We start from the raw sequence: 26815 nt of genomic DNA on the forward strand, positions 1-26815 counted from the left end.
TTTTAACAAGGCTTCCAGGTGATTCTGCTGCACACTAACATTTGAGAATCACTGCAATAGAGCAATATTTTTCTGGCCTTTTTGACTGAGATCTACAGGAAGAAATGCAGTTTATATTCTGGCCCACACAGATATCACACACACACATATTAAACAAAAGCTTCAAGAAACAATAATTATCCTTACTACTCTATGGAATACACTTTGATATTTTCTATTATATTCCATTTCTTTCAAAAACTGCTGGCTGTGACCTACTAACAGTAATTTAAAATTTGAAAACCTGTCCTAGAGAAACCCCTGTACGTATGCAACAGGAGATATGTACAATAATGTTTGCTGCAGAACTGTCTATAACAGAAAAAAATGAAAAGAAAAAATCTTCAGGAGAATGGATAAATGAATTATAGTATCTTTCTACAACGGAATACTACATAGTTCCTTATATCTAGAAATAAATTTCAAAAACATGTATATTGAGTCAAAAAAGCAAGTTGTAGAAGCGTATGTAGAGTATGATATCATCTATATATTTTAAAAATATGTAAAACTATATGTTGTTTATGAATATATATAGTAAAAATATAAAAACACTGATGGGAACGATAAATAGCAAATACAGGATCGTGGTTACCACTGGAAAGGAGAAAGAGGAATGGGATTGGTGAGGGATACATGAAAGTCTTCAGGCATCTCTATAGGGCCTTATTTTTTTAAATTAGGCAAATATGGAAACTGTTAAGAATTGATAGAGAATTCCCTGGCGATCCAGTGGTTAGGACTCTGCGCTCTCACTGTCAAGGGCCTGGGTTCAATCCCTGGTCAGGGAACTAAAATCCCACAAGCTGTGTGGCATGGCCAAGAAAAAAAAAGGCAAGAATTGATAAAGATGGCTGGCTGGGTACAAAGGTTTTTGCTATATTATTCTCTGTAACTTTTTATAATGAGTAATATTTCATAATAAAAAATAAATAAAAAGCTACCCTTGAACATCAAGAATATATTAGAAATGCAATCATTCAAAGGAAACTGCTTTAATATTCCTTACCTACGATACCTTTTTAAAAATTCAGGGACAGCCAGAAGCTAACATTATTTCTTTGGTTTTGTTTTTTAAATTAGACGCAATCAAGTATATACTCCAGGGGCTTGTGTTGCTTCTTTGAGTGACATGATAATGAAATTTTCAATTCTGTATGAAACATATACCATGAATGTGAAATAATGATCTGATCAACAAAACAAGGATTATTTACAACTTTTCTTAGATATTTGCCAATTCCTCAAGGCTTAGAGGCCCTGTGCTTTCACTTTGCTGCTTAGCTATCAGCAACTTAAGTCATATGTCATATAAAAGCCAGGTGGAGCATTCTGAAGAGAAAACTCATGTGGTAATAGTAAACCCTACTCACAACCAGGCACCATGGCTACCAGATGTGGTGCTACTATGAATACTACTTGATTTATTACTAGCCTAGGAAATTAGAGGTTACTTTTTTTCAGTTGAGGGTTTCTAGTGGGTATGGACTAGAGTCTGATCAAGATTTCTTTAAAATTCTAAGGGTAGCTTAAGACCTTAGGAAACCACAAAGAACATCACAGGAAATACGTTACTTATATAGTCAGATCTACTTATATAGCAGAGAATGAATAGTCAAGGTCAAGGAAAAACACAATCACTGTGCCTATGTCATGATTCTTTGGTATAATCAAAGCTAATATAAAAGTATTACTTTAGGTAGAAGTAAATAAAAATGAAAACAACCCATTTTTTTTTTCTTGGTTTGGCCTATACCTTGTTTGGCTCCCCTGGATTATATGAAGAAAACATAGGAATTTTTCGGATCTCTTCCTCTGACAAACGATTTCTCTGGATCTCATCTTCTGGGACAAATTCTATTGGCTGCGTCAGCTTCTTAGGCCCCGTCCAACACTGCTCAGGTGAATTATCAATAACTTTTGCCACATGGAGACTGGGACCTTTACCCTGTGCTGCCTGTTTTCCCTTGTCCTGGAGTAATGACGGGTTCTCAGCTGTGCCACTATCTCCCACTGATGTAGCTGAGATCAGTGAGTGGGAAGCAAAGGGTTCACCTCTCATTAGTTGGAACTCTTCAAGACGTTTTTTCATTATCATCTCTTGGTAAAAATTTTCCAGGTTGTTCATGGGATCACCTTTGTTCTTCTTTTGGGGTTCATCTGGATCAAGACAAAGAGATAGGGAAGTTCTACAAAGCCTACCAATACAACCTTTGACAAATTAATAAAAATTAAAATTTGAATCTCAGATAATGAAACTCTGCTGGGGCAGGTGTTTACAACCTGTGAAAAATGACAATAATATATAGCTATGTTATTACAGTGCATCTTGGGCAAGGCCGGGCTTATGGTAAGGCAAGTGAGGCACCTGGGGTACAAAATTTGAGGTGCTCACTCTCAGGGTCATGCAAGTACATGCATCTAACTGATAAAGACATTTGAAAAATGTAACTAGTATGGCATTATCACACTTCACAAAATTAATAATAATTCCTTAGCATTATCTACTACTGAGTTCATATTCAAATGGCCCTGATTTTCTCAAAGATATCTTTTTACACTTGGTTCAGGATCTAAACCAGCCATTGGCTGTTATATCTTTTAAGCCTCATTAAAAAAAAACCAAACAGTGCCCCTTCTTTCCCACCCCTCCAACCTGTTTTTTCCCCCATCCCATTGATTTATTAGAGAAACCACATCATTTGTTCATAGAACAAATGAATTTGACTGGCTGTTCCTCATGATATTATTTAACTTGTTCCTCAATCCCCTCTATTTCTTACAAACTGGCAGTTAAATCTAGAGCTATGCTTTCATGTGGCCACTAGCCACATGAGTCTATTTAAATTAATTTTTAAAATGTCAGTTCCTCTGTTAAATTAGGAATATCAAATGCTCAACAAGAACATGTGGCTAGTGGATACCACACTGGGCAGAACAAAGACCATTTACATCATTGTAGAAAGTTGCATTGGATAGTGCTGATTTAGATTTGGGTTCAATATTTTTAGGCAAGAATCTTCCATATATTATATAGATGTGTATTTCCTATTACATCATGTCATAAGGCACATAATGTTTAGTGGTTCCCTTTTTAGTGATGCTAAAATTGATCCGTGGATTCAGGTGGTATTAGTCTGATCTTTCCATTATGAAGTTTTCCCATTCACATTTCACCTAAGGGGTTTTGTATCTATTGATGACCATTGCCTAAATCCATTAATTTATTAAGAGTTGTAAAATGGGGCTCCCCTAATTCTATTATTTATTTTGTACTTATTATTTCTATTATTTCTTCTGTATTTATTACCTGGAATTCTATAATGGACTTACCGTCATCAACTATGTGGTTTCCCTACATACAGTTCATACAGCAAAAGCAGGATAAATGCTTGACTTGTTTCCCATTATTTACCAACTATAAAAGTAATGAGTCGGTATTTTAAAAGTGTTAAAAATGATTATTTTTAGTATAATTGTGAGACCTGTATTTTCATATATTTGATGTGTTTCAATTAAATGTAGTCATTCTTTTTAGTGGTCAAATTATCCCACTCAGGACTAGTGAAAGTCCCTTAAAATTGGCTCCTGTATTGCTTTCCAGTTTTCTGGCACAGCAAGATGTCTTAAGCTCATCTTGTATATTTCCTGACTCAAAGCTGGAATATTTCTCTAAGGACCGCTGGCTCCTGTTAGTGGGAAATAGTGTTTAGAAACCATAATACGTTGCTAGTTCTGTTCATAAATGTTGAGTTGTTGTTGCTTCTAGGCCTTTTCAGTGAACAAAGGTAGGAAAATTTTTATGAAAAATAAATCATAAATTCATACTGGTATTTCCACTTCAAATTTAAGATTACAAGGTTTTAACTCAAACTCCTTGATTTTTGACTTGTATCTCTTTTCACATGTGCTTAAGATATTGGCTCCTAATGATATTAACAAAATTATTTATTAGCTTTTTCCTACAATATATAGAATTTTTAAATGTCAGTAACGATACTAATATGGCTATCAACAATACTAATATGACTATCAACAACAAAACTACTTAATACGGTTTTATAATTCTTTGCAGTTACTTTTGACCTTAAAATATATCCCATTAGGAATATACAAATACTGTTTCGAAGTCATTTTAAATAATTATTTTCTCTATATGGTTATGCTACCAACTTTATTCATAGTTAGGCTCATTTGCTTCAGGCTGTTTATAAATTTTAAGGATTGATTTTTTTTCCCTTTTGATTAAATTTTTAAATTGTGCAAAACATTTACATGGGTCTAAAGTGAAAACTGTGTTATACAGTACCTTCACAGACGTCTCACTTCCACCTCTGTCCCCTTCATCCCACTCCTTTCCTTCTCCATAAATAATAATTTTATTAGGTTTTGGTTTTATGGTTCCATTGTTTCTTTTTTGAAATATAAGCAAATAGGCACAAACACACCACACATATATATGTCTGTGTGTGTGTGTGTGTGTATGTGTGTGTGTATATATATATATATATATATATATATATATATATAAAATGCATTACACCCCCTCTCCTACATAAAAGGTAACTTACTTCACTGTTCTACAACTTACTTTTTTGCACTTAGCAATATATCCTGGTGATAATTCCATATTAATGTATAGAGCTCTTCCCTTTCCTTCTTATAGCTGCATAGTACTTCATTGTGTGGATGTACAATAGTTTATTCAACTACTCCCTTACTGATGCACCTTGGTGTTGTTTCCAGTCTTTTCTGCTATTGTGAATAATGCCTTGACAAACATCCTTCTGCATACAGGATTTTGTATTTTCTCAGTATATCTTTGAAATAGATTCCAAGAAGTGGCATTGCTGAGATAAAAGGCAAATGTATATGTAATTTTTCTATACATTGCTAAATTCCACTCTGTAGGAATTGTACTATTCTGCATTTCCACCAGCAAGGTATAAGAATATTTATGGAAGGATTTGTTAAGACCCAAAAAGCATTAACCATTAAGGAATATATCGACAAATTCAACTACATTAAAATTAAAAGCTTCTGTTCATCAAAATATCCTAAACAGAAAACTCACGGAATGGAAAAAGATATTTGCTATACAAATAACTGATAAAGAACACAATCATTAGGAAAATGGGCAAAAGACAGAAAAAGGTGCCTCGCAAAAGAGGAAATACACTGGCTAATAAATATATGCAAAAGTGCTCAATATTAGAATTCAGGGAAATACTTATTAAGAAGGGAATACCATATTGGCAAAAAATAAAAAAGAATACCAATACCACATGTCAGTGAGGCTGTAGAGCAAATGGAGCCCCCATACATTGCTGGTAGGAATGTGCAGCCACAGTGCAAATCACCATGACATTACCTACTAACGCTGAATATATGCTCGTAATATGACCCATCAATTCCACTCCTACATATATACCCTAGAATAATTTGGGCATAGTGCACCAGAATACAATAATAAGAATATTTAGATCAGTGCTATTTATAACAGGCCTGAAACTAGCAAAAATATAAGTATCCACCTAAGAAGAATCAATTATAAAATTGTGGTAAGTTTATATAATGAAATCCTATACTACAACAAAAGTGAACAAATTTTGGTTACATATGACCAAGTGGATGAATATACTAATGTATATACTCAAAAATATTTATTCAGTGACTATTATGATCCAGGTAGTATTCTAGGTTCTTGGGACACATTAATAAAACAAAGATCCCTAACTTCAAAGAACTAAGTAAATTATATGGTATGCTAGAAGGTTACGAGTGCTATGAAAAAGAAAAAATACAGCAGCATAAGGGATAACTGGAAGGGCTAGAAGGTGGTGCTAGTGTTGGTTGCAATTTTACTGTTGGTCTGAGTAGGTCTCATTGAGAAGGTGACATTTGAGAGAAGGCTTACAGAAAGTGAAGTAATCTATCATCCTGATATTGGAGTGAGGGCTCCAAGGTGGGAGTATGTTTCAAAAAATTTTTAAAGTCTGAAATCATACAAAGTATTTCTCTGACCATAATGGAATCACATTAGAGCTATACTGCTAGAAGAAATCTGGGAAAATATAAATATCTGGAAATTAAACAACACAATTCTAAATAACCCATAGGTCAAAGAACTTCCATAGGAAATTTTAAAATATTCTGAACTAAATGAAAATGAAAACACAACATAACATTTATGGATACAGATAAAACAATGTACAGAGCTTTAAACACCTATATCAGAAAAGAATGGTTTCAAATCTATAATCTGAGCTTCCAATTTAGGAAACTAGAAAAAGAGCAAACTAAACTAAAAGGAGAAGGAAGAAAATAATAAAGATTAGGGAATCAGTGCAACACAAAACATTAAAAATAGAGAAAAATCAATGAAACCAAAAGCTGGTTCTTTGAAAAGATTAACAAAATGGCAAACCCTTAGCTAGACCAACCAAGAAAATAAGAGAGAAGACAAAAACGACTAAAGTCAAGAATTAAAAGGGAGGCATCATTACTGACCCTATAGAAATGGAAACGATTAAAAGGGAACATTAATTATAACTTTAGGTCAACAAATGAGAAAGCTTAGATGAATGGACAAATTCAAAGGAAGATATAAATTAACAAAGCAGTCTCAAGAAGAAAGAGAACAGCTGAAAAACCTATAATAAGTAGAGGCTGAATTAGTAATCAACAAACTGCTCACAAAGAAAAGTCCAGGTCCAGATGGTTTCATTTGTGAATTCTATCAAATATTTAAGAAATAATATCGATCATGCAAAAACACTTTCAGAAAATAAAGGAGGAGGGAATATTTTCCAACTTATTCTATTATGTCATTATTACACCGAAACCAAAGCTAAGGAAAGACATCACAAGCAAAGAAAACCACAGACCAATATCCCTCATGAAAACAGACACAAAAATCCTTAACAAAATATTAGCAAGCTTAATCCAGCAACATATAAAAATGATTATGATGGTACACTTATAAGTGGATTTATCCCAGGAATGAAAGATTGTTTTCACATCTAAAAATCAATTAATAAAATATGTCATATTAACAGATTAAAACTTTAAACCACATGCTCACTACAGTAGGTGCAGAAAAAGCAGTACACAAAATCCAACACCCATTCATGATTTTCAAAAAATCCTCAAATAACTAGAAATAGAAGGGAACCTCTTCAACGTGCATGTGGTAGGCACCAAAGATGTCTGCATCCTACACCCTGGGATCTGTGAAAATGTCTCATGGTAAAAGGAACTCTGCAGATGTGATTAAGTCACTGATTATGCAGGTGATCCCAATGTAATTTACAAGGGTCCTTATAAGAAGGAGAAAGAAGAGTCAGAAACAGTAGGAGAGGTAGGATGGAAGTAGAGGTTGGAGTAATGTGAGGAAGGGGCCATTAACCAAGCAATGCAGGTGGATTCCAGAAGCTGGAAAAGGCTCTCCTAGAGAACCCCAGAAGGAATGCAGCCCTGTGGACATCTTGATTTTAGGACTTTTGACCTCTAGAACTGTAAGAGAAAAATTCTGTGTTGCTTTAAGCCATTAAACTTATGGTAATTACAGTACCCATAAGAAAGTAATATACTGCTAAAGAGCATGCACAAAAACCCTAGAGGTAAGATCATAGTTAATGGTTAAAAACTGAATGTTTTCCCCCTTAGACTGGGAACCAGATAGGAAAGGAAAAAATAACTGTCTTTATTCATAGGCAACATGATTGTCTATGTAGAAAATCCTAAGGTATGCACTGAACTACTATAACTAATAAAAGAGTTTATTCACAGAATACAAGATGGTTATACAACTGTATTTCTATATATTTACATGTAACAATCAGAAAATGAAATAAGAAAAATTCTATTCATAATATCCTCAAAAATGAATAAAATATTTAGAAATTAGTAAAAGTATATATAATCTGAAAACTTCAAAATGTTGCTGAAATAAATTATAGAAAATCAAAATAAAGGAAGATGCATTCCATATTCATGGATTCCAATATTCAATATTATTAAAACAGCAATTTCCCCAAATTGAATTACAGATTCAACACAATCTGTATAAAATTCCAGCAGGCTTTTTTTGTAGAAAAATTGACAAGCTGCTTCTAAAATTTACATGGAAATACAAAGGACCTAGAATAACCAAAGCAATTTTGAGAAAAAGGAACAAAATTGGAGGAGTTACACTATCTGATTTTGAAACTTACTATAAAGGTAAAGAGATTCAGAGCGTAAGGACAGGCATATATACAGTATAGGCATATAGAGCAATGGAACCAACATGAGTGTCCAGAAATAAACACTAACATTTCTGATCAACTGGTTTTTCTAAAAAAGTGCCAAGACAATTCAATGGGGAAATAATAATCTTTACAATTAACAATGCTGGGACAATTGGATATCCACATACAAAAATATGAATTTTGATCCTTTATCTCACACACAAAAATTAACTCAAAATGAATAATAAATGTAATTGTAAAGGCTAAAACTATTCTAGGAGAAAACATAGGAGAATATCTTTCTGACCTTGAATTCAGCAAAGATTTCTTAGATATGATACCAAAAGCACAAGTCATAAAAGAACAAATTAATAAATTGAACTTCATTAAAATTAAAAACTTTTGTGCTTCAAAAGACACCATTAAGAAAACAAAAAGAAACAGACTGGAAGAAAATAAGTGCAAAGCATATATCTTGTAAAGGACTTGTATTCAGAATACATAAAGAACCCTTACCACTCAACACTAAGAAAACAAACAACCCAATCAAAACTGGGTAAAAGACTTGAATAGACATTTCATCAAAAAAAGACATATGAATGGCTCATAAACACATGAAAAAGTATCAAGATTATTTGTTACTACAGAAATTTAAATTAAAACTACAATCAGATAACAGTACACACCCACAAGAATAGCTGAATAAAAAAATATGCAATAACAAGTGTTGGCAAGGATGTAGAGAAGTAGGAACGCTCATACATCACTGATGAGAAAGTAAAATGGTGCATCCATTTTACTTGCAAAACAGTTGGAAACATTGGAAAACAGTTTGGCAGTTCCTCAAAAGTTTATACATAGAGTTACTGTATGACCCAGAAATTCTATTCACTCAAGAGAAATGAAAATATATCCACACAAAAACCTGGACATGAATGTTTACAGCATTGTTCATAATAGCCCCAAAGTGGAAACAACCCAGTGTCATCAAGTGGTAAAGGGATAAACAAAATGTGGTATATCTATACAATGGAAAACTATTTAGCAACAAAAAGGAATGAATTGCTGATACATGCTACAACATGAGCAAACTTCAAAAACATCATGCTACCTGAAAGAAGCAAAATTTCAAAGATCATATATTATAAGATTCTATTTATATGAAATATCTAGAAATGACAAATTTGTAGAGGCAAAAGGTTTGGGGTAGACATGGGAGTTATTTACCACAAATGGGTTCAAGGGAATTTGCAGAGTCATGGAAAAGTCCTAAAATTGGATGTAGTAATGACTGCACAATTCAATAAATTTAGTAAAATGCACCTAATTGAACACAATAGGTGAATTTCATTATATGTAAATTATATACCTAATAAAGCTGTTTAAAAATTAAGAAAAAAAACCTATTCAGTTTCACAAAATGTTAGAATAGAAAACAGAAAATATACATTAAAGAACAATTAAATGAATGAAAATATATACCATATTTACATTCCAAGATTTGAAGATTCATACTATAAATAAGTCAATTGTCCTTAACTGATTTCCTTGATGGAATCTCAATCAAAATCACATGAGAGAGAGAGTATATGTTTGTGTGTGTGTGTGTGTGTGTGTGTGTGTGTGCGCGTGTGCATGTGTATGTAGAACTTGACAAGCTGATTCTAAAATTTGGAAAGGCAACGTGCCAAAAGTAGATAAAACTCTTTTGAAGAAGAATAAGGTGGAAGGAATTGTTCTTCTGCTGTACCAGGTATCAAGACATTAATACTGATATTGTAGTGATATTGATTTTGTAATAGCTAAAAAGATCAAAGGAACGAAAGTGCCCAGAAGAACACCCATGCATATATGAATACCTGATATATGACAGAGCTAGACATACAATAACAGTGCGGGGACAACATTTTCAATATATGGTATTGGGATAGACGGTTATCCATATGAAAAAAAAGAAACTGGAATCCTTACTTCATATTATACACATAAATCAATCAATTTAATGACTTAAATGTAAAAGGAAAAAAATCATAAAGCTTTTAGAATAAAGGACAGTATTTTCCTGAGTTCATGTAGGGAAGGATTTATTAATCAAAGCACAAAATGCACTAAGGAGAAAGGAAAAATTAATAAACTTTATTACATAAAAATGAAGAACTTTTATTCATAAAAAGAAACCATAAAGGCAGTGAAATGATAAGCCAAAGAATGGGAACAGACAATTTCAACATATATAACCAACAAAGAGCAAGTATCCACAATGATAAAGAACTTTTTAAAATTTATAAGAAATGCATGTAAGATTAGAGATGAAGTTTAGAGACAGACTATTCATGACATATAATCACAACACCTTTCTAGCTCCCTCTTCTCTATAGCAGTACTGAAGGCAAGTAGTTATCATTGAGATCTGCCATATCTACCATAGGGCTTTGGGGCTGAACTACTGCTTTGATGCATACCTAGAGTGACCTCTGAAACAAGACTGCATCTGGACACAGATAAAAACAGATGGAAAGACATTCATGCAGGAAACAGACATTTCTACATTTGCTAAAAGGGCAAAAGAACTGAACGGCCATTTCACAAAGGAGGCTATCCAAATGGTCAATAAATGTCTGAGAAGGTTTCCAACCTCATCAAGAAAATGAAATTAAAATCACAATGAAACAAACAACATAGACCTGGACTCCTGAAAAATATCAATGTTCTGAAAATCAGACACACAGACAGACAGAAAGATATGTGCAGGTGCGCGCGCGTGCATGCACACACATACACAAACAGAGTCAGCGGAACTATTCTAAAGCAAAGTAAATGCAATGTGTGATGCCTGATTGCATTCTGGATTTAAAATTGAGAAATCTAATTACAAACTCTATGTTATATCATATTAGTGTGATAATATTAAATATCTTAAGAGTGATCATAATACTGTGATGATATAGGAGAAATTTTGTATTCTTAGGAGATACATAATGAAGTATTTAGGAGTAAAACTTTTTAATGTCTCTTACTTTCAAACAGTTTAGTGATAAACCACATACATACACACACACACCATTCTCATGTAGATGAAAAGAGATGTAAAGCAAATGTGGCAAAATGTCAACAGTTGTTAAATGTCGGTGAGGGGTATGGATGTACTATTCTTTCAATTTTTCTCCATGTTTGAAATTTTAAAAGTAGAAGGCATGGAAAATAACACTTTACTAAAGACTAAGAAAATAAAAAGCAATATAAATGAATGCTAATTATTAAGAAAGGGAAAAAAGAATACAATGAAATATAAGCAAATACCCATCAGATTAGAGTCTGACAATACGCAGCATGGACAAGGATATGGAGCAACCTGAACCTTCACACATGGTTGGTGGAATTTTAACTTGGGACAATCCCTTTAATAGATGTAAAGAGAGTTTACATCTATTAAAGCTGAAGATGTATGAACTCTTCACCCCTCAATTCCACTCCTAGACCCTGAGAAACTCCTGCACATGTGTCCCAGGATACATGTACAAGAATGATCACAGTAGCAGCACTGATACTTATACCCCCACAAATGGAAACAACCCACGTGTCCAACCACAGTAGAATGGATAAATAAAGGTTGGTATGTTCAGATAAAGGAATACTATACTGCAATGAACAGGAATGAACTATGGCTACACATTGCAATATGAATAAATCTCACAAATAGAATGTTAAGTAGAAAGAAAGACCCAATAGAATACATATTGTAAAATTCATTGGTATAGTGCTTAAAAACTGGTAAAACTGAACACTGTTTAGTGCTGTATGTATGGGTGGTAAAAATACAAAGAAATACATAGAAATTACTATCACAAGTCTGGACACTGGTTATATCTGATGGGCAGGGGGTTGTGATTTCATTTTTTTTCATAGTTACAATTTTTTATTTAACTATAGTTAATTTATAATATTGTGTTAGTTTCAGGTGTATAGCTTCAGATTCTTTTTCATTATTGGTTATTACAAGATATTGAATATAGTTCCCTGTGCTATACAGTAAATCCTTGTTGTTATATATAGTGGTGTGTAGAATTCTATATCTAGCAAAAATTATCCCTCAAAAGTACAGGAGAAATAAAGATTTTCTCAGACAAACAAAAACAACTTACTCTGCAAGAAATGTTAAAAGAAGTTCTTTTGGGAGAAGGAATATAATATAGGGGCAAAACTTAGATCTACATAAAGAAAGGAAGAGCATTAAATAAGGAATAATATAAGGTAAAATCAAATATTAGTTTTCATTTTCTTAACTGATCTGAACAATAAGTGTTCAAAATAATAATAGTAACAATGCGCTGTGTGATTATAGCATAGGGGTAAGTAAAATTAACAGGGATTGTGATTTCTGAAGGGCATATGGCGACTTTTGGAGTACTGGCAATGTTTTATTTTTTGATCTGACTGAACATATGTTTTATGTACTCTTTGTCATGATCCTTTTCATTATCCCTTCCAAATTTATGTTCACCCAGAACGCCAGAACGTAATCTTATTTAGAAATAGAGTATTTGCATATATAATTAGGTAAGACGTGGTCATACTGGATTAGAGTGGGCCCTAAATCCAATGACTGGTGTCCTTTTCAGAAGACCATGTGAAGACACAGACACACAGACACACAGGGAGGATATCATATGATGATAGGAGCAGAGACTGGAGTGAAACATCTATAAGCCAAGGACTGCCAGCAACCACTAGAAGCTAGGAGAGAGGCGCGGAACAGATTCATCCTCACAGCCTTGCCGACACCTTGATTTGAACTGGCCTCGAGAACTGTGAAAGAATAAATTTCTGTTGCTTTAAGCCATCCAGTTTGTGGGTTTTTGTTACAGCAGCCCTGGGAAACTAATACCTAAAACTGTAGAAGTGGTTTTGGAATTGGGTAATGGATAGAGGCTAGAAGAATTTGAGGTGCTTGATAGCAAAAGACTAGTTAACTTGAAGAGACCATTGGTAGAAATATGAATGTTTTTTTCTTGAGATTTTTTTTAACATCTTTATTGGAGTATAATTGCTTTAGAGTGGTGTGTTAGTTTCTGCTTTAGAACAAAGTGAATCAGCTATACATATACGTATATGCCCATATCTCCTCCCTCTTGCGTCTCCCTCCCATCCTCCCTATCCCACCCCTTTAGGTGGTCACAGAGCACCGAGCTGATCTCCCTGTGCGATGCAGTTGCTTCCCACTAGCTATCTATTTTATGTTTGGTAGTGTATATATGTCCATGCCACTCTCTTACTTCGTCCCAGCTTACCTTTCCCCCTCCCAGAAATATGAATGGTAATAGTAGTTCTGGTGAATGCTCAGAAGGAAGTAAAGAGGGCAGTAGAGAAAGCTTCTATCATCTCAGAGAATACATATATCATCATGAACAAAATGTTGCTAGAGATATGAACATTAAAAGTGCTTCTGGTGAGGCCTTAGAAGGAAATGATGAACATGTTATTAGACACTGGAAGAAAGGCGATCTTTATCATAAAGTGGCAGAAACTTGGCTGAATTGAGTTCTGCTGTTGGGTCGAAAGTGTAAGTTATAAATGATGAACTTGGATATTTAGCTGAGGAGATTTCCAAGCAAAGTGTGAAAGATGTAGCCTGGTTTCTCACTGATGCTTATAATAAAATGAGAGAGGAGAGAGTTAAATTGAGTAAGTATCTGCTTAAAAAGGAATCAGCACTTGATGATCTGGAGAATTCTCAGCCTATCTAGACAGCCTGCTCTGGAAAAAGGGCCAATGGTGTGGCTGGACAAACTTTCACTGAAGAGATTAGGTATGTGACTCATGGATCAAATCAACCATCTCAGAAGCCAGGAATAGACAAGGGGTTATCCAGAAATGATCTGTGAAGAACCCTCATATCTAACGGTGTGGATCTCTTGACATACACAGGAGACTGACAAGGTTTTTAAGGATTTTATACCAGCAGAAACAGTGCCAGCCTGATGTAAAAGTGACAGAGACAGGGTAAAATGAAGGAAGGTAAAATGAAGTCACAAATGCAAAAGCCAGAGAGGGTGGGGCTGCAGCTGCCCTGGTAGGCTAAGATGGTAGGGCTGTCCCAGAGGACCCAGAGAGCAAGGCTATCCCTGGCGCCAGAGGACAGAGCGTTGAAGCCAGAGCATTACTCTTAGGCCTTGAAATCTAATGGAATTTGCCCTGCTGGGCTGCTAACTCGCTTTAGAACAGTAACCCCTTTATTCCTTCCTTTTTGACCTTTCAGAATGGGAATGCCTACCCTATGCTTGTCTCATCATTGTATTTTGGAAGCAGACAACTTGTCTAGTTTCATAGGTCTCTGGACAGAAAGGAATTTTGCCTTAGGATGGAACATAATCAAGAGTCTCACCTACACCTACCTCATTTAGATGATTTAGATAATGAGATTTTGGACTTTTTGAGTTGATATTTAGATGCGATTTGGGACTTAGACTTGATGCTGAAATAGGTTAAGATTTTGGGGGATGTTGTGATGAGGTGAATGTATTTTGCACGTGAGACAGATATGAATTTGTGGAGGCCAGAGGGCTGACTATACTGGGTTGAATAGTGTACCCTCAAAATTCATGTCCATCCAGCACATCAACATGTGACTTTATTTGGAAATAGGGGGTTGGCAGACGTAATTAGTTAAAATGAGGTCATACTGCATTAGGATGGATCCTAAATTCAAAGACTAGTGTCCTTAATAAGAAGGCTATGTGAAGACATAGAAACATAGACACACAAGGAGACTGTCATGCAATGACAGAGGCAGGGACTGGAGTGATGCATCTGCAACACCAAGGAATGCTGGCAGTCACCAGAAGCTAGAAGAGACAAGGAACTATCCTCCTCTAGAACCTTCGGAAAGAACATGGCCTTGTCAACAACTTGATTTCAGACTTCTAGCTACCGTGAAAGGATCAATTTCTGTTGTTCTAAGCCACTAGATTTGTAGTTATTTGTTATGGCAACACTAGAAAAATAATACAGTTATTTTAGAAAACTCTTCCAAGAAATTTTATTTTATAGAGAGAAGGAAAAATTATTGATACACACAATATCAATGAATCTCAAAAACATTATGCTGAGTTAAAGGAGCCTTACACAAAGAATATATAGTGTATGGTTTTGGTTATCTGAAGTTCTAGAACAGGCAAAACTAATCTATAGCATAAAAAAATCAAAACACTAGTTGCCTCTAGGAGAGTGGGATGGGAATTACTGAGAAGTATGGTGGAACTTTCTGAGGTGATGGTAATCTTCTATGCGTTAATAAGGGTTAGGTTACACAAATGCAGTGGTGTGTTGAACATGGTCCAATGATTGTGTGCATCACTTCCCGACTCCATGTTCAGTGATAACACATTGGTAGCTTGAAATTGGCCATGGTGGGAATGTGTACATCATTAAAACTGGCAGATGATACATATCAGAGTCTCTTTTTCTGGAGAGCTGGCTGTTAAACATTTACCAACACATCACTACAAAGATGTATACATTGGTTAAAAGTCAGCAAATGAATACTTAAGATGTGTGCATTTCATTGCATGGAAATTTTATATCAAAAGAAAAAAATGTAAATATGTAATTCTAGTCAACAATATGTATACTGACATATTTAGGGGAACATATATTTATATTGGCAATCTATTTAAAATACATCAATAAAGTAAGATGGTTTGACAGATGGATAAAGGGATAGACAGATATGATAAATAAGTAAAATATTAATGTTATAATCTAGTCAGTTGTCACTGGGCGTTTGTGATAAAATTCTTTCAACTTTTCTGTGTTTAAAATTTTTCATTAAATATTGGAAAAATATTTTCCCATTTGGATATCAAAAATATTAACATATGTAGCTTAATCCTATCTTTTTTAGGGCTTCAATTTTTATATTTCATTTTTAAACCAATTGCTACTTGTTATGGTATATAGTGAAGGCAGAGAATCTAAACGTACTGTTTGCTCAAGTAGCAAAACAATTGAAGGGCATTTTTTGTTTTTATCATTTTTTTAAAGATAGTTCATGGTAGGAGTACATACACCATGGACAATGGCAAATGGTACAAATCATGTTAAAATCTTGAAAGGAAAGAAGTAATACTGGGGATAACTGACTAAGGTCCCTGGGGAGATAAGAGGGGTAGAATCCAGCACAAAGGAATAAAGATTAACCTTAGGCAGAAAGGATGTCCCTAGCACTGCGTTGAGACTGAAGAAAATGATAGCTAAGATACGAAAGTTAGCAGAAAGTCAGGCAGAAAGTGGATGAAGGTTCTTATTGATGGCATTGTTTTCTTTGAAATAGGAAAGAAGACTATCTGCTAAAAATAATGAAACAGTAGGATAGGAAAGAGTAATGAAGATCTAAAATAGCATTTATAAGGAATGAAATAGCTGACCAGGGACTAGGAGGTAGATTGCTGACGAAAGAAGAAGGTTCTAGACAATACCAGCAATGAGGAATTTGTAGAGGCACTAATCAACAAAGTTATACTATTTTTCTCTAGTAGTGCTCAAAAGCCATGCAGAAATAAAGAAGGCAATTAGTTGGATTGATTCTGGGTTGAGGATTTGCTGGGTGGGTATGATACACAGACAAGGAAGCAAGGAGAATGATTCAGTGGCAAGAACTTGGGTAAATAATGGATGATGGAGTCTAAGCGAGATGTGGAAGGAAGAGGAGACAGGAAGGGGATGACAGATTGGGGAAAAAATAAAAGGTCAAGGAACTGGAGATTTCAACAGGGTTGAAGAAATGGTAAAATGAATGTAAGAGAGTTGTGAGAGTCAGAAGGATAAGAGAAAGGTTGTGATTAAGAGTAGTATACTGGAGTTTAAGATTTCAGAGGAAGTATATTTCTAGAGATAATATATGTTGTTTTCCCACTGATTTAAGTTTAGAAAATGGGATATATGGGCTTCCCTGGTGGCGCAGTGGTTGAGAATCTGCCTGCCAATGCAGGGGACACGGGTTCGAGCCCTGGTCTGGGAAGATCCCACATGCCGCAGAGCAACTAAGCCCGTGTGCCACAACTACTGAACCTGTGCTCTAGAGCCCACGAGCCACAACTACTGAGCCCACGTGCCACAACTACTGAAGCCCATGCACCTAGAGCCCGTGCTCCACAATAAGAGAAGCCACCGAAATAAGAAGCCCGCACACTGCAACGAAGAGTAGCCCCCCTTGCTGCAACTAGAGAAAGCCCGCACGCAGCAACAAAGACCCAGCACAGCCAAAAAAAAAAAAGAACCTCTTAAATTTCTCTCGCCATAAAAGCAATGAGAACACTGGCAGAAATGTCAGAATCAACTTTTTCAGAACTCTGAAAATTAATCAATCTTGGAAACATTTATTGAAAAAAAATAGCTGAATATCAGTAAGAATAATAAGTTTTGTGGCATTTTAACTTGCCTTTTTCTCATCCCTTTCTCCCATGTCGGTAGTAACCTTGAAAACCAACAACCCCAAATCACAGTGAAACCGGCAGCCTGGCAACCACTGAAGAAGAAAGAACAGAGTTGGAGTTCCTTTAAAGCCCCATTCCCAGAGAACTGTCATTACTTGATCTGTCTAGTGGTTCCCTGGAAGATCACACAAGCAACATTCTCTTTATCTGACCCAGCTCAAAATTCATCCAGTGGTAACAGCCTTTTTCCCAAGAACTTCTGTCAAAAACAATCAGAGGCAGTTGTTGAATTTTCTGGCTAGCTGAGGTGGTGTAGTTGAGACAAACAATAGGTTAACCAAAAAGCTTAGAAGGAAATCCTAGGAAATAAAATGTCCTTAGGGGGCTCTGAAAAGCTCCGACATATTTCTAGGAATCTAGAAGGCCATACATGTGCACAGGACTGTCCACATGGCCAGAGCTTTGTGTGTGCTCAGGAAAGACCTGAAATATCCATAAGTTCTCACCACTAATATTGAGTTTCTGCGCAAGCAGGGAGTAAAGGCTACAATGGAGTTATCAACTGCTTAGCTGACTGTTGAAGATGTCTTCAGCTTACACACAAAGTCCATTGGTACTGGGAAATCCCTCAGTACTGGGAAAAGTACTAGTTCTAGACATAATTAAAACATTGTGTTAAGTTAAAGAAGGTCATATATTATATGATTCCATTTATATGAAATGTCCAGAATAGGCAAATCCATAGGGACAGACAGTAGACCAGTGGCTGCCTGGGCTGGAAGTAGAAACAGTAACTGAGAACAATCTCTGGGGTGATGAAAATGTTCTAAAATTAGACTGTGGTAATGGTGGAACAACTCTGTTAAATTTACTACAAACCACTGAATTGTACATTTAAAATGAGTTTTATGGTATGTAAAATACAGCTCAATAAAGAAGTGGAAAAAAAGGACCCACCTACATTCTTTAAGAAACTCGCTTTTTTCAAAATATGAAACTCACTTTCAAATATAACAATATAGATAGGATAAAAGTAAAATGGAGAGAAAGCAATTCTGGAATGTTGGAGTAAGGACCTCTGAAAATCTGCTGCTCCATAAAAGCAAAAAGAACACCGGCAAAAGTTGTCAAAATCAAACTTTTGATAAGTCTGGAAATTAAGTAAAGGCTTGCAACAATATGAGAAACAGTTATTCAAGAAAAACAGCTGAGTAGCAGTCAGAATAGTAAGATTTGTGGCACTTTAACTTCCATAATCCCATTTCCCTCTCTCTAGTTTTTCAGTAGCCACTATGATAGTTGTGAGAAACAGCAGCCTAACTGACACTAGAGGAAGCAGAGCAGTTCTGGTGCTCCCCAAAAGTGCCATCCTCAGAGAACTGTCACTGTTTGACTTTCCTAGCACCTCAATGAAAAGCTACACTCTGAGGGTTTGTCTTTGACTTGGTTCATATCTCACTCTGTGGAACAGCCCATCCCTAGATCATGTCAAAACCAATCAGTGGGGCTTGTTTAACACTGCAGCTGCTTGAGATGGCATTATCAGTTGGAGCTAACAAGAGGATGACAAAAAAAAAAAAAACTTAAAAGGAAACATAGGGAATATGAAACATAGGGAAATCATACTTCCTGCTTTCAAAATATACTGCAAAGCTATAGCAACTAAAACAGTATGGTACTGGCTTAAAGACAGATGTATGAACCAGTGGAAAAGAGTAGACAGCCCAGAAATAAACTACACATGTATGGTCAACTGATCTTTGACAAGGGTGCCAGGAATACACAATGGGGAAAGGATAGTCCCTTCAACAAATGGTGAAAAGTGGATATCCTTGTGCAAAAAAGTGAAACTGGACCCTTATCTTATGCCATTCACAAAACTCAATTCAAAATGGATTAAAGACTTAAAAATAAGACCTGAAACTCTAAAACTCCTAGATGAAAACACAGGGGAAAAGCCTCTTGACATTGGTATTGGTAACCTCCAAAACATAGGTAACGAAAGCAAAAACAGAGAAGTGGGACTACGTCAACTAAAAAGCTTTAGCATAGCAAAAGAAAAAATTAAGAGAGTAAAAAGGCAACTTATAGAATGGGAGAAAATACAGTTGACTCTTTAACAACACCAGTTTGAACCGCACAGGTTCACTTAATGCAGATTTTTTTTTCACTAAATACATACTATAGTACTACAAGATCTGTGGTTGGCTGAATCTGTAGATGTGGAACCATGGATATGGAGGGCTGAATATAAAGTTATACATGGATTTTTGACTGCTCGGAGGGTCAGTGCCCCTAAGCCCTGTGTTGTTCAAGTGTCAACTGTATTTGCAAACCACATATCTGATAAGGGGTTAATATCCAAAACATATAGGAAACACCTACAACTCAATGGCATAAAAACAAAACCTGAATAAAAAATGGGCAAAGTATTTGAATAGACACTTCTTTACAGAAGATATATGAATGGCCTATAGGTATATGAAAAGGTGCTCAATATCACTAATCATCAGGGAAATGCAAATCAAAACCACAATGAGATATCATCTCACACCTGTAAGGATGGCTATTATCAAGAAGATAAGAGATAACAAGCGTTGGTGAGGATCTGGAAAACTGGAACCTTTGTACACTTTGGGTGGGAATGTAAAATAGTATGACTGCTATGGAAAACAGTATGAAGGTTCCACAAAAGATTAAAAATAGAAATACCATATGATAAAGCAATCCCACTTTTGAGTATTTATCCAAAAGAACTGAAATCACAGATATCAAAGCCAAGAGTATAACGGTTGTTGCCAGGGGAAAGGGGAAAATGGGGGGTTACTATTCAATGGTTATAAAGTTTCAATAATACAAGATGACTTAAGTTCCAAAGATCTGCTGTACAACATTGTGCCTATAGTTAACAATACTGTATTGTACACTTAAAAGTTTGTTAAGAGGGTAGATCTCATGTTGTATTCTTACCACAATTTAAAAAAAAAAGAAAGAAAAATAGGGAATGAGATATCCATAGGGGGCTTTGAAACGTTCAGACATTCCTGGGACTCTAGAAGGTAAGGTACACGTGCAGGGCTATGCATATGCCAAGGAAAGTTAGGGCCTGAGAAGTCACTAATCTCTCACTTATGACTGATCTTGAGGCTCTGCGTAAGCAGGAAGTGAAGTTTAACACCGAGTTGCAGAGAGAGGAGAAGATGGCGGAAGAGTAAGACGTGGAGATCACCTTCCTCTCCACAGATACATCAGAAATACATCTACACGTGGAACTGTTCCAATAGAACACCCACCGAACGCTGGCGGAAGACCTCAGACCTCCCAAAAGGCAAGAAACTCCCCACGTACCTGGGTAGGGCAAAAGAAAAAAGAAAAAACAGAGACAAAAGAATAGGGCCGGTACCTGCGCCAGTGGGAGGGAGCCGTGAAGGAGGAAAGGTTTCCACACACTAGGAAGCCCCTTCGCGGGTGGAGACTGCGGGTGGCGGAGGGGGGAAGCTTCGGAGCCACGGAGGAGAGCGCAGCCACAGGGGTGTGGAGGGCAAAGCGGAGAGATTCCCGCACGAAGGATTGGTGCCCAGCAGCACTCACCAGCCCAAGAGGCTTGTCTGCTCACCCGCCGGGGCGGGCAGGGCTGGGAGCTGAGGCTCGGGCTTTGGTCGGATCGCAGGGAGAGGACTGGGGTTGGCGGCGTGAACACAGCCTGAAGGGGTTAGTGCACCACAGCTAGCTGGGAGGGAGCCCGGGAAAAGGTCTGGAGCTGCCAAAGAGGCAAGAGACTTTTTCTTCCCTCTTTGTTTCCTGGTGCGCGAGGAGAGGGGATTAAGAGCGCTGCTTAAAGGAGCTCTGGAGACGGGCGCAAGCCATGGCTATCAGCGCGGACCCCATAGACGGGCATGAGACGCTAAGGCTGCTGCTGCCGCCACCAAAAAGCCTGTGTGCAAGCACAGGTCACTATCCACACACCCCCTCCCGGGAGCCTGTGCAGCCCGCCATTGCCAGGGTCCCGTGATCCAGGGACAACTTCCCCAGGAGAACGCACGGCGCGCCTCAGGCTGCTGCAACTTCACACTGGTCTCTGCCGCCCCAAGCTCGCACCGCACTCCGTACCCCTCCCTCTCCCCGGCCTGAGTGAGCCAGAGCCCCTGAATCAGCTGCTCCTTTAACCCCGTCCTGTCTGAGCGAAGAACAGACGCCCTCAGGCGACCTACACACAGAGGCGGGTCCAAATCCAAAGCTGAACCCCGGGAGCTGTGCGAACAAAGAAGAGAAAGGGAAATTTCTCCCAGCAGCCTCAGAAGCAGCGGATTAAAGCTCCACAATCAACTTGATGTACCTGCATCTGTGGAACACCTGAATAGACAACGAATCATCCCAAATTGAGGAGGTGTACCTTGAGAGCAAGATATATTTTTCCCCTTTTCCTCTTTTTGTGAGTGTGTATGTGTATGCTTCTGTGTGAGATTTTGTCTGTATAGCTTTGCTTTCACCATTTGTCCTAGGGTTCTGCCCGTCCGTTTTTTTAAAAAATTTTTTTCTTAATAATTATTTTTTATTTTTTATTTTAATAGCTTTATTTTATTTTATCTTACTTTATTTTATTTTATCCTCTTTCTTTCTTTCTTTCTTTCCTTCTATTTTTTTCTCCCTTTTATTCTGAGCCGTGTGGATGAAAGGCTCTTGGTGCTCCAGCCAGGCATCAGGGCTGTGCCTCTGAGGTGGGAGAGCCAACTTCAGGACACTGGTCCACAAGAGACCTCCCAGCTCCACGTAATACCAAATGGCGAAAATCTCCCAGAGATCTCCATCTGAACACCAAGACCCAGCTTCACTCAACGACTAGCAAGCTACAGTGCTGGACACCCTATGCCAAACAACTAGCAAGACAGGAACACAGCCCCATCCATTAGCAGAGAGGCTGCCTAAAATCATAATAAGGCCACAGACACCCCAAACACACCACCAGACGTGGACCTGCCCACCAGAAAGACAAGATCCAGCCTCATCCACCAGAACACAGGCACTAGTCCCCTCCACCCGGAAGCCTACACAACCCACTGAACCAACCTTAGCCACTGGGGACAGACACCAAAAACAATGGGAACTACGAACCTGCAGCCTGCAAAAAGGAGACCCCAAACACAGTAAGATAAGCGAAATGAGAAGACAGAAAAACACACAGCAGATGAAGGAGCAAGGTAAAAACACACCAGACCTAACAAATGAAGAGGAAATAGGCAGTCTACCTGAAAAAGAATTCAGAATAATGATAGTAAAGATGATCCAAAATCTTGGAAATAGAATAGACAAAATGTAAGAAACATTTAACAAGGACCTAGAAGAACTAAAGAGGAAACAAGCAATGATGAACAACACAATAAATGAAATTGAAAATACTCTACAAGGGATCAATAGCAGAATAACTGAGGCAGAAGAACGGATAAGTGACCTGGAAGATAAAATAGTGGAAATAACTATTGCAGAGCAGAATAAAGAAAAAAAGACCGAGTTGCAAACTGCCCACCTGAGCACTGAAGGAGTGACCCAATACACACACACACACACACACACACACACACACAGCGCCTTGGTAAAGGCTGGTAGAGTTCTTGATTCAAGACATTTAAGAAAAACTCTCTCCAATCATTAGTGGGCCACTATGCTAACTGGACAGAGACTTCAGTGGCTTTACATGACAAAGAATTCAAAATTGACAGAATTGGTCCAGGAACATCACTAAACAAACAAATAGCAACAACAACAAACACTGGGTAGGGAGGGGTTGACTGATTTTCAGAGTTGTCACATAGTATCATTTTAAATGTCTAATTTTCAACAAAAAAAATTATAAGACTGTAATGGACTGAATATTTGTGTCCCCCCCCAAAATTCGTATCTTGAATCCCTACACCTCAGTGTGATGGTAAAAGGAGATGGGGATGTTTGAGTAGTAATTAGGATTAGATGAGGTCCTGAGAGTGGAACCCTCAGGAATGGGATTAGTGCCCTTATAAGAGTCATCAGAGAGCTTGGTTCCTCTCTCTGTTCTCTGCCATGTGAGGATCCAACAAGAATTCAGCAGTCTGAAACCCAGAAGAGGGCTCTCATCGGAACCTGTTCATGCTGGAACCCTGATCTTAGATTTCCAGCCTCTAGAACTGTGAGAAATAAATATCTGTTGTTTATAGGTCACCCGGTTTATGGTACTTTGTTAAAGCAGCCTGAGATGACTAAGACAAAGACACTGAGAAAAACAAAACAAAACCCCAAAAAACCAAGAATGGTCCATACACAGGAAAAAAGAAAGAGCTGATAGAAACTCCCCTGAGGAAGCACATTGGGCTTCTCACGAAAAAACTTTAAATCAGTTATCATAAGTTATTCAAACAATTATAGGAAATCATTTTATAAAGAACTAAAAGAATATTTCAGAATATCTTACCAAACAGAGAATAAAGATAGAAATTATAATAAAGAATCAAACAGAAATTTTCGAGTTGAACGGTACAATAAATGAAATGAAAAATACACTAAAGGGGCTCAACAGGAGATCTGAGTTGACAGAAGAAAGAATCATCAAACCTGAAGATATGTCAACTACCTCATCTGACGAAGATTACTAAATTTGAGGAGCAGAAGGAAAAAAGAATGAAGAAAAAATAACTGAGCCTTGGGGACCTATGGGAGACCAGCAAGCATACCAACACATGCATAATGGAATCTCAGAAGGGGTATAAAGAATATTTGAAGAGTTAATGGCCGAAAGCTTCCCCAAATTGATGAAAAACATTAATCCATACATCATAGAACCTCAACAGACTCCAAGTAGGATAAACACGAAGATACCTACGTGGAGTCTGTCCAAAGAGACACTAAGACAAGTAGTCTAACTGTCAAAAGCAAAAGATGAAAAACGGATCTTGAAAGCAGTGAGAAAAAAGAGGTTCACCATGGACAAGAGGTCCTGAGATTATTAGTTGACTTCTCAATAGAAATTACAAGGGGCCAAAAGGCAGTGAGATGACATATTTGATCTGCTAAAAGAAAAAGACTGCCAACCAAAAATTCAATGTCCAGCAAAAAACTATAATTTAAAACTAAAGGAGAAATTAAAACATCCCAAGATAAACATAAACTGACAGAGTTCATCACTAGAAGATCTGCCCTATGAGAAAAACTATAGGGAGTCCTTCAGACAGAAATAAATGGACACTAAACAGTAACTCAAATTCACACAAAGACACTAGTAAAGTTGACTACATAGGTAAACATTAAAGACAGTATAAACATTTTTGTCCTTGTAACTCTTGTTCCAACTGACTTAAAAGATAAAAGATAACTGCGTAAAGCAATAATTATAAAACTCTGTTGATGGGCTTAAAATCTAGAAAGATGTCATTTGTATGACAATAATAATACAAAGGAGGAAGGAGAGAACAGAGCTAAACAGGAACAAAGTTTTTAAATACTCTGAAATTAAGTTGGCACTTTAATACAAATTTGTTTAAGCTAAGGTGTTAATTATAATCCCCAGGGCAATTACTAAAAGAGTAACAGAAAGTAACAGAAGCAACAAGTTAATTAAAATGACATACTGTAAAAACCTATATAACGTGAAGGAATAAATTGAGTAATAGAGGAACAAAAGATACAAGACATATGGAAAATAAATCGCAAAATGGCAGATGTAAATCCTACCTTATCAACAGACTCCACTTAAATGCATTATATATAAATTAACACTCTACATAATTGGAAGAATGGCTTAAAAAAAGATTAAAAAATGAAAACATGATCTATTTGCTGTCTACAGGAGACACACTTTTTTTTGGTTTGTTTTATTTTAAAAAAAAAGGTTGAAAGTAAAAGGATGGAAAAAGATATTCCATGCAAAAAACAATCAAAGTAGAACAGGGTACAAGAAATTTGAGTCTCCCTTTTTTCCTTGGTACGTCTAGCTAAAGGACTGTGAATTCTGTTGATCTTTCCACAGAACCAACTTTTGGTTTCCTTGATTTTCTCTATTTTTTAATTCTTTTTTTAATTTATTTTTGCTCTAATCTTTATTATTTCCTTCCTTAAGCTTGATGTGGGTTTAGTTTGCTCTTCTTTTTGTAGTTTTTTTTTTCATTAAACTTAATTTTTTTAGAGAAGCTGTAGGTTCACAGCAAAATTGAGGGGAAGTTACAGAGATTTCCCACATGCTCCCCTGCCCCCACACATGCTCAGCCTCCCTCATTATCAGTATCTCTCACCTGAGTGGGACATTTTTTACAAATGATGAACCTACACTGACACATCATAATCACCCCAAGTTCTAGTTTACATTACCATTTACTCTTGGTATTGTATATTCTGTGGGTTTGGACAAATTTTTGTAGTTTCTTAAGGTGGAAGTTTTGATTATAAATTTGAGATTTTTCTCCTTTATTAATACGGGCATTTACAGCTTTAGATAGCCCCTTAAGTATTGCTTCTACTACATTACTTAAGTTTTGGTATTTTTTTTTCATTCATCTCAAAGTATTTTCTAATCTCCCTTTTAACTTCTTTTTGATTCCTTGGTTATTCAGTAGAGTGTTGTATAATTTCCACATATTTGTAAATTTCCTAAATGTGCTTCTATTATTGATTTCTAATTTCATTCCACTGTGAATAGAAGTGGTGTGAGTAGACATCCTTGTCTTATTCCTGGTATTGGAAGGAAGATTTCAGTCTTTCACCATTAACTATGATGTTAATTATTAACACAAATATATGGTCAACTGATTTCTGACAAAAATGCAAAGGCAAGTAAAAGAAGAAAGAATACTCTTTGCAACAATTGGTACTGGAATAATTGGACATTCATAAGCAAAAAAGTGAACTTTAACATAAACCTCACACCTTATGTAAAAAGTAAGTCAAAGTGGATCATAGATCTAAATGTAAAATATACAACCATAAAACTGTTAGAAGAAAATAAAGGAATAGGGCTTCCCTAGTGGCACCGTGGTTAAGAATCTGCCTGCCAATGCAGGGGACACGGGTTCAAGCCCTGGTCCGGGAAGATCCCACATGCTGCAGAGCAACTAAGCCCGTGTGCCACAACTACTGAGCCTGCGCTCTAGAGCC

The 26815-nt window shown here is 36.6% G+C and overlaps 1 protein-coding gene across 4 annotated transcripts in view; it reads right to left on the bottom strand.

The window, feature by feature from the left end:
* Positions 1-26815, bottom strand: part of RBM41 (RNA binding motif protein 41) — a 68112-nt gene that overhangs the window by 27252 nt on the left and 14045 nt on the right. For all 4 annotated transcript variants that reach the window (XM_082377281.1, XM_082377282.1, XM_082377280.1 and 1 more), the window contains one exon: positions 1796-2199. In XM_082377281.1, the coding sequence (XP_082233407.1) occupies positions 1796-2199 (404 nt within the window). The remainder of the gene's footprint in view (positions 1-1795; positions 2200-26815) is intronic.

Source organism: Balaenoptera borealis (assembly GCF_965194805.1).
Source record: "Balaenoptera borealis genome assembly, chromosome: X".
Taxonomy (NCBI): domain Eukaryota; kingdom Metazoa; phylum Chordata; class Mammalia; order Artiodactyla; family Balaenopteridae; genus Balaenoptera; species Balaenoptera borealis.